At 37.9% G+C, this 12710-nt stretch overlaps 2 protein-coding genes across 16 annotated transcripts in view; one reads left to right on the top strand and one right to left on the bottom strand.

The window, feature by feature from the left end:
* Positions 1-6363, top strand: part of LOC108107547 (protein alan shepard) — a 135825-nt gene extending 129462 nt beyond the window's left edge. For 7 of the 15 annotated variants that reach the window (XM_017215096.2, XM_017215098.2, XM_017215095.2 and 4 more), the window contains 5 exons: positions 804-945; positions 1076-1446; positions 1621-1785; positions 2102-2277; positions 3095-6363. In XM_017215096.2, coding sequence (XP_017070585.1) covers positions 804-945; positions 1076-1446; positions 1621-1785; positions 2102-2266 — 843 coding nt within the window. In that variant the 3' untranslated portion in view covers positions 2267-2277; positions 3095-6363. Of the gene's footprint in view, positions 1-803; positions 946-1075; positions 1447-1620; positions 1786-2101; positions 2278-2927; positions 2969-3094 lie in introns of all 15 variants that reach the window. The other 8 variants (XM_017215100.2, XM_017215101.2, XM_017215092.2 and 5 more) reach the window with 6 other exon arrangements.
* A 4253-nt stretch (positions 6364-10616) lies between these two features.
* Positions 10617-12698, bottom strand: LOC108107550 (signal recognition particle 54 kDa protein). The gene is made up of 2 exons (XM_017215103.2): positions 11605-12698; positions 10617-11546 (listed from the first exon to the last, which is right to left on the bottom strand). Exons 1-2 carry the CDS (start codon positions 12520-12522, stop codon positions 10938-10940), a joined length of 1527 nt encoding a protein of 508 aa, XP_017070592.1. The 5' UTR covers positions 12523-12698; the 3' UTR covers positions 10617-10937.
* Positions 12699-12710: the final 12 nt, after the last annotated feature.

Genomic DNA, 12710 nt, shown 5'->3' with positions numbered 1-12710 from the left:
GTATTTAACTTAATTAAGCATTTGAGGTGGCAAATTATCGATAGATTAAGCGGTTAAATCGATATTTCGATCTAAATTGAAGTTAACATAAAGGTTTCTATCATAAAACATACGTAACATTGTATTCAGAATATAAAAACTTAAAACCTTTTATCGATTTAAATCAAAATATGTCGATACTATCGATTTATTGCCATCTCCATTAAGCATCGTTAAGGGAAAAGCAAAACACTTCATCTTCAAGGGGGTAAAAAGTTCTCTAGGTCTACTTTTCCGCATAAGGTCTGATAACCGATAAGTCTGAGGCATTACATTCACACTCACACACAGACACTTTCGCAAGAGTCAGGCACACTTAACACTAACACTAACACACTGACAACAGACAAACAGTCCAAAAAGAGTTGACAACAGAAACATTTTTGGAAAGCAACTTGAATATTTACTAATGACAAAATCTCTACGTTCTTAATTTCTCTACTCCCCTCTCTCTCTCTCTCGCAAAAAAAAATAAAACAAATATATACACAACTTCACAAAAATTCAACATACACACCCACACACACATCAAAATGCATACGCACACCAATAAAAATACACATGCTTACGCCAACTGCTTTTGTGTAACGTTAATTTGTGTGAAAACGAAACAAACGAACCAAAAAACCATCATCAAAACCAACAAACCAATTTAAATCGATTCAATTTCAACAACAAATCAACAATCAACAATCGACTATCGACAACAACAACAACAAAACACCAACCCTGATCTGACCCAATTGCATACAACAACCACACAGCAACAGGAACAGGATCCCACAAATTTGTATATTGCAAATTTGCCGCCTCACTTCAAAGAAACTGATCTGGAGGCAATGCTATCGAAATACGGACAAGTTGTTTCGACCAGAATATTGCGTGATCAGCAGATGAACTCCAAGGGTGAGTAGAAAGTGGTTGCCTTTATTAATCGTCAAATTAGAAAATGATCAAAGATGATTATATAATAATTTAGGGCAATCGTAAATGATTCATTATCTTTAATGACTTTTATTTTCTTAAACCCCTATAGGCGTTGGCTTTGCCCGTATGGAGAGTCGCGAGAAGTGCGAGCAAATCATTCAGATGTTCAATAGTAACACAATACCGGGTGCCAAAGATCCCCTGCTGGTTAAGTTTGCCGATGGCGGACCCAAAAAGAAGAATCTCTTCAAGACTCCCGACCCGAATGCGCGTGCGTGGCGCGATGTCTCAGCGGAGGGGATTCCCGTTGCCTATGATCCCACTATGCAACAGAATGGCGTTAGCGTTAACGTCGGCACACCCATCGGAGTGCCATATTCCCGCTTCAGTGCACCCCAGGTGGGTGGCTATCCAGTGGCCGGTTCCCAATGGATACCCGGTTATATGATGACCCAGCCGATCACTCAGGTAGATGATCAGGTGAGTAGTGGAGTTATATCCATTATGGTTATGAAATACTGGATTAAATTTTAAAGTTCATATAGTAAAGTCAAGATAGCTGATCTTATTGATCATATCATGATTTAATCCAGTATAATATGGTTTTTATTTGATCTTGAAACTTATACTAATTAGTCTTCTTTCTTTTTATAGTACATGCAAATGGCAGCTGCCCCTCAATTGGGTGTTACCTCATACAAACCGGAGGCGGTTAACCAAGTGCAGCCCCGTGGCATCTCGATGATGGTCAGCGGCGATACGGGCGTGCCATATGGAACGATGATGCCCCAGTTGGCCACCCTGCAGATCGGCAACTCTGTAAGCCACCGATCTATGATCTCTAATCTCGAAACTCTTTCTTTCGAGTTTCCTTTTTGAAAATCCTTGTGGATTGAAAAGAAAGAAAACGAGTTTTCAGCTTGAAGACACTTTGAAGATCTGTAATTTCTAAGATCTTCTTGGTGTAAGCTGTTTGTCTGTTTAATATTGAAAGTTGATACCTAATTTGTACTCTTTCTATTCCTTTCTTTTACTCTAATTAATTTATATATTTAATTTTATGAATTGATTTTTTGTTTGGAATTATTTTTTGTATATTTTTTTTGTTTGTTTTTTTTTTCGGTTTCTTTTATAGAACTTTTCTCCATCGTTACAGTATATTAGTCCAACTTATCCATATTATGCACCACCACCAACTATTATACCAACAATGCCAATGACAGATTCCGAACAGGCTAGCACAGCTGCATCACCCGACGAGGCATACACACAGTATCCACATCAAGCAGCTCCCAAATAGGTCTTCGCGAGGTGAGTGAAGTCTTCTCTCAGTCACTGTCCTCTTTGCTGTTCCCGTTTCTCGCTCTATCTCTATGTCAACTCACTTTCTCACAGGATTTATACATCTCTGTCTGCTTTTCAATCTCTGGTCATTATAAGATTCATGCTGAAAAAGAAAACCATAAATCAAAGTTTCTTCAACTTGAGCCTTGTAACATATGTTTAAGTTTCTGTTAACTTAGCCAACCTTCTTTTTAAAGATATAAAAAGAAATAAATTGTAAAATAAGGCTTAAGTTTAATTAACTTCAATCTTTTATAGGTTCTATCACTTGACCTTGCATGTGCTCTCCTTGCTTTCAAAGCCCCCGATCACCTTCAAACAGAAATCTTCTCACTCACTCAATATCATTTGCATTCTTTGAGCTTTGCCAACACCAAACGACATTTACCAACACTGCACATTCAAAACACACACTCACGCACACTGACAATCATCGGCTTCATGTGTTTTGTGTGCTCTGCTTGTTGTTGCTTGCCTGTTTGCTTCAGATCTGTTCATTAACAATATGTTTCCTTCACTTCCACTGAAAACTAAATACAAATCTATTCTATTTATTTTCTTAACAACCTTCTGCTGCTTCTTTTTGATACAACAACATGGCTGTGTTTCTTAAATAGTATAGTTACTAAGCAGTCTTATCACTGGTAATCCATACTAGGTAAATATCATTCATCATATCTCACTTGCATGTAAACACGACTTCCTGTGCTTAAACCCATTAACCCTTCACATTAACCTTCAGATTAACTAAGCCTTTGACTAATCAGAACTTTAACTTTTTTAGCTATAATATATTAGTACCCCATTTGAGTACTATATAAATTGGACGAGAGTGAGAGCAAGCCTGGTGGGAGCGGAAAAGTCAAGAAAGAAGGAAAATCACACGAAGAAACATCAAAAGGATTCTACAACAACAACAACAGCCACAACCACCACATGAACAAGGAAACTAGAAGAAACTACTGAAACAACAACAACAACAACAACAACGTCGTCGTCAGAAGAATCAGAAACACAGCATGCAGTTTACGAAAATAAATCTAAAGAAAAGCCACCCCCACAAAAAGAAAAGAAAGATAAGAAGGGGGAATCCCAGAAAAAGCTAAGGCAGAGAAAAAGAAAATGTATAAATAAGAAGGTTGGAGGATGTGAGAGGATGAAGTTTAGGGGATACATGAATACAATGTAAGCGATGAGAAAATAAAGGGAAGAAAGCCGGTCTCCGAAGAGACGAGCGCAGAAGACGCAAGAAAAAAGTGAAGAAAAGCAAAGACTAAACTTAAATAATAGAGAATAGTTATACACTAAATAAACAACCAGAGAAGCAACAGCAGCAACGGCAACAATTGCCAAAACAACAGCGGCAAGCAAAAAGAGAGAAGAGAAAAAAAGAGAGAGCAGTCGAAAATATTTACAAAAAGAGAACTGCAGGAGGATGCGAAGGGAAGGCAAAGTCATAAGGAAAGGAAACTCACTTTGGGGGGGTCATAAGAACTTGAGGAAGAATCTGCTGAGAAAGAAAAAAAAACCATCGCAGATTAGAGTTAAGTTAATTTTGTTAAGCGCAAGAGGATGTAAAACAATTGCATTGGGGGAAAACCGAGGAAAAGCGATGTAAAAAATAGAAGAGAAAATAAAAAAAAAGAAACTATTTTGCTAATTTTGAGCTAGCAAAAACCTAAGCAGACAGAAATTTGTGAAGTGAAAGAAGAAGATAGAAGAAAAAAGCAGAAACAAAAACAAAAATAAATGTGTGTGCAATGTATGTTAAAGAACCGTAAAGAAAAACAGAGAAAATAAAAAACGAAACAAAACCCATTTCGATGATGAATATAAACAAAGCATAACTCTTAAGTCAAACTGCAGCGGCAACAAACAAAGAAACCCCCAGAAGAACGAACGAAGAGCGAAGAAAGCGCAAGAATGCGCCGAAGAAAGCAAAACTTTTTTACCTTAGAGGCAACGTTTTCTTTGTTGTGGCCTGCTAAAGAAGAAGAAGGAGAATTTTTACGATTAAACTCAGACTCTACCTTTTGTTTTGTTCTGTTTGTCTAATTTGTAATATTTATTTTGTATTTTTGTTGAATCGTGTTGAACAGCACAAAGAACGGGGAACGGAAGAGAAGACGAAGAGAAGAAGAGCGTAGATAGCCACAAAAAGCAAGAAAGGAGATCTTTGGTTTGTTTTCTCCTTTTGTTGGTTTCTTCAACCAGAAAAACATGCAAATTGTATAAAGCAAAGATCCGAAAACATAGAAAACGTAGAAGCGAAACAAAAAAAAAGAAACGTCTATTTCCCCCCTCTTTTTGACATTCGTTTTGTGCTATCCAAGCAGTCAAAAAGAAGAAAAATAAATGAAAACAAAAGAAAAGAGAAGAAAGAGCCTTTGAAGTGGGCAAAAACCTAGTATTAAGTCTTAGCAAAACAAGAATAAGAGAAAAAAAAAACTTGCAGTAAGCAAAAAACAGATTTAGTAGTTTCTAGAGATCTAAAGAAAGCAGAAGACGGAAGAGTGTAAGCAGCAAAAAGCTTACGATGGCCGAAGAGTAGAAGGAGGCGGGAAATCTTGTACTAGTTTTTAGCATATTTTTTGTGCTCATCAGTCGATTTAATGAATGAATTTTTTGTAGCTGTCTACAGTTTTTTACGTTAACTGTTTTTTAGACATATTAAAATGAGGAAAGTAAAAACAAACAAACAAATGAAAAAACAAAAAAAACAGAACTTAGATATATAGTATATTTTTTCTGCATATGACATGTTGTTGAAGAGCAGAAAGAGAAGGAGTTGAACGGAGTTTGATTAGCAAGGAAACCAAGAGGCAAACACTTTTTAAAAGGGAAATAGCGAAACAAACCGAGAGACACAACACACACAACAAACGATGTAGCAAACACACAGAAAAGAAGAATTCGATTTAAAACTGTAGAATTGTAGTTTAGCTTTGTGAAGATCGCCGGCGAAGAAGAATGTACGATTTTTGTGGAAGGATCAAGCAAGGATCGAAAAGAAGAAAACGGAAGAACAACAGCAACAACTGGCACAGGCAGTAGCAGAAATATAAAACAAAAACCAAGAAAATTAATGTTAAATTGATAACAACAACAAAAAAAAAACATAATGAAGAATTAAGAAAGAAGAAAAGAACTACGTTTAGTGAACTTAGTTAATAAGCGAAGATTTCTTTAGTCTTGTAAGCGTCTCTTAAGTAGAGTTGAAGAACGAAGGACGAAGTTTAGAATTGAAATTTAACCTTTTTCAAAGCCTAGCATATTTATTTTCCCGAAACAGACACACACTGAGACACGGACATACACATACACACACCTATCAAGCCTAAGCATTGTATTTGTGATTTTTTCGAATGTTAATGTTGATTAACGAAACATGATAAGAGAAACAAGGGAAACATCAAGTGGGCGCTAAGTGGGTGGTAGAAAGTGTGGCGAAGATAAATGTTTTATTGAGAATCTCCGTTTGAGCAAGGACACACACACACACACGCCCTCACAACCACAAACAACATTCCTGAGCAAAGTCTTTGATTTGATTTTGATATATACATATGTATGCGTTGATACGATTTGATTTACGGGATTAGAGTTGTCGAGTCGCCTAACTGAACTATCTACATATATATATATATACATTATATATATATAAATATATATATATATAAAAACGTAAGAAACACAACGCCAAAAGTCTTCCTAAGCCTAAAACCAAAACAACAACAAAATGCAAATGTTTTTTTTTCTTGTCTTTTTACGATTATTTGCTTTAGACTGACTACGAACTGAAACTGTAACAATAACAACAACAACAACAACAACAACAAATGCAGGATTGTAAACCCTCGAAAAAGATGAAAGAACGAACACACATACATTTACACCTAGTTAATGCAGGCATCGATGAAATACACAAACACACACACATACATATATTTTGCCAAGACATTCCAAAAAGCGAAATTGTTTCAAAATGAAATTCGTGCGAGATGATGCCTGCATTTGTTGTCCTAAAAAAAAAAGAGAGAAGAATCACAAATACAACAAAACCACTCATTGGGAGGATATTTTTGAAAGATTTTCAATCCTGTTTCCCTTAATACAACTACTACACACGCCCACGCACACGCATACACCTACCCCCTAAAACAAACAACTCACACACAAAGTGCAATTTTCTTTCTGTAGTTTTCATTGATTTTTACTTTGTTAGCAGCAAAAACAACTTAAGCAAATTGAGAAAGCATTAAACTCTAAGTTATTTATAAAACGACAGAAGAAACGAGAGGAAGAAGAGCTGGGGGCGTGTCTTAAGCGGCGCCCCCTGTCCCTAGGAAAGTGAAAATGAAATTTATGTTTTAGTGAACGGAATGGAAATCGAGTCGAAGCAGAAGGAGAAGAAAACCCTAGTATATAAGATCAAAGTCTAGTGTTTAAGTCTAGAGAATCTAAGTACAGTGTTGACAAGCAAAGAAGAAAGCAGATGCGTAGAACGAGGCAAGAAGAAAGTAGAACGAAAGAAAGAAAGACGGAGACGAGTAGGATTATATGATTTCTAGTTGGTAGCGAAAGGAGAAAGAATAGTTGGTTAGTTGGAGTGCAACAAACACACACGTAGAAAGTTGTAGTTTTTGTGTAGTTAGAGCGACAGTGTTGGAAAACGCCACGTCGCACAGTTTGAGGTTAGGTTTAATTTTTGAATAAAAAAACAAAACAAAATGATGGATGAAAATGAAAGGATTTAAGAGCAAGGGTAACAAACAATAAACAAAAAAATCAACCGACGAGAAGAGTGTTCTAATCTAAAAGCTATACTGACTTTTTGTGTGTGTATTTAAATCTACTTTGACAAGAAACCAAACTTGGAACTCGTTTGTTTTGCGTCTGTATTTTGTTTTAATTTAATGCGTTTTACTTTAGTTTTTTAACTAATTTTAAGTAGTTAATTTATTATTTGTCTTAAAATCGCCGAGACCCCAACCAAGATTCAAGATTGCTTGTGGGTATCTCGCCCCTGATTGAAAGTCTCTCGCAACCCGAGAGCGCGAATCGATTAAATTTGATGCAAGTGTTGAAGTAATTTTTAAAATGCAAACAAAAAAATGTCTAGTGCGTAAAATTGAAAACTAAAAACAACAAAAAATTTCAATAAAAACTAAAAAAAAACAAAATAAATCAATCTCTTTTGGTTTTTAAGTGCGTTTTCCTTCGTTTAGTTTTGCGTTTTTAACTTCGATGTGATTTCTTAGTAGTAAAATGTTTGCTATATGAATTTACCAGTAAGCTTATTAATCACCCCCACTCCCCCCCACACCAAATAGTTTTCAATGAATGAATTCCTAATTCCTAAATTAATTGAATCCCCAAAATATACTAAATTAAATTGTGTTTTAAACAGGAGGCAAACTTAGTCGTCTTAGTCGTTGTTTAGGGGCGGGCAGAGAGCAGAGCGTGAGCGGCGGCGAGCGGGAGAAATAAATAAACATTTTTTAATTAAGCCAATTTAAGGAAATGATGAATATATATTTTTTTGAAACTTTTTTGACGAAACCAAGAATATAAACAAAACAAACAAAAAACCAAAAACAAAATGAAAATGAAAACACATAAAAGTGAAGGGAGGGAAGAGAGAGCGCGGAGCCAGATGAATGAACGCTAGCAAAACGATGGGACGACAGGCAGAGGATGCTAAGAAAACAAGCTCATTATATTTAAAAAATAAATAAGAAAGTTTTGGAATGATGGAACGATGGTTTGTAGAAGGAAAGGTTAGAGGGAGGGAAGGTTTTAGGGGAAAGGAACAAAACACGACGACAAAGGCGTAAACTAACTTTAAGTAAGCGTAAAATGCAAGCAGCTAATTAAACTTAGAAACAGAAATACTTAAATGAGAGTAATGTACATTTCGCTTGTTGCTATTTTTAAGTTTTAAATCAAAGTCTTTTAAAGAACTTTATTCATTTTCTTATTAACAATGATAAAAAAAAAACAAACCGAAAAACCACAAAAAAAAAAACAAAAATCAAGCAAAGCAAATGCGCAAACTGGTAAAATTAAATCAGAAGAATTAAAAACAAAAAACTACAACTCTCTTTGTAATCCTCCAGAATTGAAAAAAAAAACGAAAAACTGAAGGAACGATCGATCGAAAAAGCATGAGGAATCCTTTTCAAACTCTCTGTGTATTTTTTAAAGTATTATTTTTTGCATCAATGTGACGCTTTTAAGCATTTTTATATGGCGAAAGAATTGTATTTAAATCTCTAGTAAAAGCTAAAAAAAAAAAGGAAACACACACACACGAACACGAAAATGAAAATGGAAAACTCGAAAAACAGACAAATGACATGAACAAAAATGCGAAAAAGCGAAATCTTTGCTAAAACTTTCAAATTTATACGCGTACTTTTTGTGCCCTCAACTTAAATGCAAAAGAGATCATTCATGAAGGAGAAACACTGAATTGGAGATCGAGAGATAGCAGATAAAAACCCAAAATAACAATGAAAAGAAAACAAGTTTAAAAATGAAAAATTAGTTTAAGCAAAACATTTTGCAGCTTTTGTGCTTATTTCGCTTAAGACTAGTTGAACAAGAAAAACGTAAAAACCAAAAAACAAAAAAAAAACAGAAAGTAAATGATGAAAAAACAAAAATTAAATCTAATTGTAAGTAAAAAAAAAGAAAAGAAAAGAGATTAGATCAGTATAGAACATCAAGAGAATCAAGAGGCAAGAAGCTAAGCGAGGGCAGGTTGAAAAATCCCTGGGTCCCGAACTAAAAGCGACTTGAGAGGGCATAAACCGAACATAGCAAAAGATTTAACTGTGGACGTTGAACGAGTTGAAAACAACACAAAAGTAAAACGTGAAGAAAACGTAACGTCTCTTTGGTAAGAAAAAGGAAAAACCTAAAGAGCAAATGCTGTCATCCAAAAACCCAAAAAAGAAAAACAAAAATGAAACTGAACTTTTTCTGAATCAATAAAAGACAAATTGATTTTCTGTAAGAAAACAAAAAAAATCAAATGCATTTTTCATTCCGTTGGGTTGGGAATTTAATTTGGGCTGTGGAAAATCTCTCACTGGGGATGTGAGGAGAATGCCTACCCTTATATGGAAGGGTTATCCTGCTGTGGATGTCATCCTCTCGTATCCTTTTCCCTCGTAAAATGTTTAGGACTGTGTGTAATGAGTTCCTCCCTTAGGCTATCATTTCACCTCCCCCCCCAAAACTCATAAATAAAGTCTCTTTGTGGGGGAGAGAGAGTAGAAATATGAAAGCCCAACCTCCCACATAAACTCCTAGTGAGTGAGCCTATGTGTGCGTGGTGGAGCTGTGGCAAGGATGAACCCAAAACGGTTGACAGCAGTTCGTCCTGCTGAATTTCCTGGTATCCTGTTCGTTTGACTTGTTTGATGGTTTTACGAGTGTCAAAACTTGACAGCTTAATAGACATTTTTATGGCAGGCAATCGCCATTTCATTGTTATTGCAAGACTGGAGGATTGGGTGTGGGTGGATTATGGAGTTTTCAGGGAACGAAAAAGGAAGAGGAAGTCACACCATCCCCCAAACAAAACTCAGACGAACTGACGCCACTTCCGGAATGGAAGCAAGGGATGCTGTCAGCCCCAACAGAAAAGTTGTTTTATCAAAAAATACACTAGAAAAAGAGAATTTCTGATGGTTGCGTAAAAAAATGTGGTTATGGTATACAAATTTCATTATTATATTAACAAATTCAGATGTAGTACCGGAACTACATCATTCCCTAAACAATGTTTTTTTTTTTCATTTAGTTTTTTACCATATTTTCTCTTAGTGCACACACACACTTAGCATACATTTGAGTGTGTGTGCAGACCCTCCCCAAAAAATAGCAGTAAAGGCATTAACATTTGTTTGCTTGTTTACTTTGGGTTCACTTGCCGCCTGTACATCTTTTCGAGTTTTCTGAGCACCTGTTCGCGAGATGTTTTTTGTTTTCGTTGTATGTGTAAGGGCAAGAGATTCTAAAGAGGTCATGAACTCTCAGAATCAAAATCATTGTCTAAGATTCACATATTCTGGTTTCCTGTTTTGTTATTTTTTTAAATCCTTGGCTGTATTACGTTTTTGTATGTACATATGAAAGGGAAGGCAATTCACCCTCACATATATCCTCTTGTATTTCAGCTTCACTCTTTCGAAACCTTACCTTCTCTCCCTAACTGAATCTTAGTTAAAAATGGAAACAGACCGTTTAGTTACTACTCCTTCACTCCCAATAAACACAACACATTCAAAGACAAATTCATATATTATTTATTTATTGTTTATATCTAGTTCAACTGCCTTACGGGTATTCTGATAGGCATCTGCTACTTCCATTAGTTCGTTTACAGAAAACTGTTTAAACTATAAAAACTGACACTGTGACTGCCAAGCCGTACAAAAAAACGAATTGTTAACTGTTTGCACGTCTTTATATAGTTGGCTATATACGCCATATTCGCTACCACCTCGGTTATCAATTTTTGTGGTCTTGGACAAATGGAAACAATGGCTAACAAATTACGAACTACGCGGGAAAACAAAATCATATAAAAATCGTTAAATTTACACGCCGACGGCTCACTTGCCACCAAAACCGCCCATAAGGTTCCCCAGACCACCCAAACCGCCCGCCGCTCCTTGCTGCAGTTGCCTCATCATGTTCTGGAGTCCACCAACGCCACCCATCTGTTGCAGCATCCGGGGATCAATCATCTTGGCCATCTGTTGATTGAGCTTAGCCATCTGTGTGGGATTCACGTTCTTGGTCATGTCACCCTGCTTGAATAGGCCCTTCACGCCGCCCATCTTCTTCACCACCGCCGCAAATTTCGTATAGTGAGCAATCAGTTCCTTAACTTCGCGCTCCAACACTCCAGCACCCTGGGCCACACGTATGCTACGGTTTGGCTGCTTGCTGAAGAGTTTAGCTCCGTCACGGTTATCCAGTTCGTTGTCCGACATACTGTCCATCATCGTCATCATGCGCTTGATGCGTGCCATAGACTCCTGTTCGCCGCCCTTGGTCATAAAGTCCTGTGAGAAGCCGGGAATCATGTTCATGATCTGGGAGAAGGGACCCATTTTCATGATATTCTGGAACTGCTCGTACATGTCGCGGATAGTGAACTGCCCGTGCTTGATTTTCTCCAAGAGCTCCTCGTTCCCATCTAGCTTCAGTTCGTTTACCTGTGGGAAAGAGGGTTATAAGTATGTGTTGTAAATAAATTTGCAAATTATAGCTCACCTTATCTATCAGCCCCTCGATGTCACCCATTCCGAGCAGCTTGCTCACGAAGGGTTTCGTTTTGAAAGGCTCCAGATCGTCGATGTGCTCACCCGTGCCGATGAAAATAATGGGCGACTGTGTGGCCGCCACAGCAGACAAAGCACCACCTCCCTTAGCGTGGCCATCCAACTTAGTAATGATCACGGAACCGATGTCCACCTTGTCTTTGAAAGCCTTCGCCTGAGCCTCACAAGCCTGTCCAATGGTGGCGTCCATCACGAAGATGATGTTGTCGGGGCTGACGGCATTTGACACTGCCAACATCTCCTCGAACAGCGACTCCTCCTGCTTGTGTCGACCCGAAGTATCCACAATGATCATCTCGAAGCCTTCGCGCTTGAACATATCCACACCCTCCTGGGCAATGACCACGGGATCGATTTCCGTATAGCTACCGTAGAATGGAATGCGAGCCTTGGTGGCATTTTGCTTAATCTGATCGTAGGCACCAGCACGGAAGGTATCGGCGCACACGAGACAAGACTTCCAATTGCGCTTCTGGTAGTGATAGGCCAGCTTGGTACAGGTGGTGGTCTTACCGGAACCCTGGAGACCCACAAACATCACCACATTGGCCTTGCCTTTAATAGGCTGATAAGGTTTTACGCCGGGGTCCACCAGTTTTACCAGCTCCTTGAATACAGCCGACTGGATCATACGACGTTTGTTAAGACCACCGGCCATCTCATCGAAATCAATGACGGCTCGGACATTCTCACGCAGCTGCTTCACCAGTCGTATGTTAACATCCGCCTCCAGAAGCGCCGCACAGATCTCCTTGAGCATGGCATTTAGGGCCTCCTCATTGATTACGGTCGCCTTGCTGAGCGAGTGCAGCGCCGTGGTTATCTTGCGACCCAAATCCGCGAGAACCATCTTGCCGGTGGTGGTTGTGTGTGGTGTGGCGTACGAACTACTGGCAGCTTCTGAATTTTACTAGGCTAGGCTAGGAGCAGAGGTAGCTTAAATTGTATATTTTTTGGACTTTCTTTCGACTGACACGACACGTCGATGTGGAAGAGGAAGAGCCTGCTGACCACTGGACATTCGCGTAGGCGCGTTGT

This window comes from Drosophila eugracilis, unplaced genomic scaffold (assembly GCF_018153835.1).
Source record: "Drosophila eugracilis isolate 14026-0451.02 unplaced genomic scaffold, ASM1815383v1 contig_2088, whole genome shotgun sequence".
NCBI classification, from domain to species: domain Eukaryota; kingdom Metazoa; phylum Arthropoda; class Insecta; order Diptera; family Drosophilidae; genus Drosophila; species Drosophila eugracilis.
Note: the sequence above shows the minus strand (reverse complement) of the source record. Positions and strands in the feature narration are given on the sequence as shown.

What these genes read in the sequence shown, in the direction of transcription:
- LOC108107550 (XM_017215103.2), bottom strand. Translation starts at nt 12,522, where the DNA reads ATGGTTCTCGCGGATTTGGGTCGCAAGATAACCACGGCGCTGCACTCG. An exon ending in TCGAGGGGCTGATAGATAAG is followed by an intron (nt 11,547 to 11,604) that starts GTGAGCTATAAT and finishes TCTTTCCCACAG; the next exon opens with GTAAACGAACTGAAGCTAGA.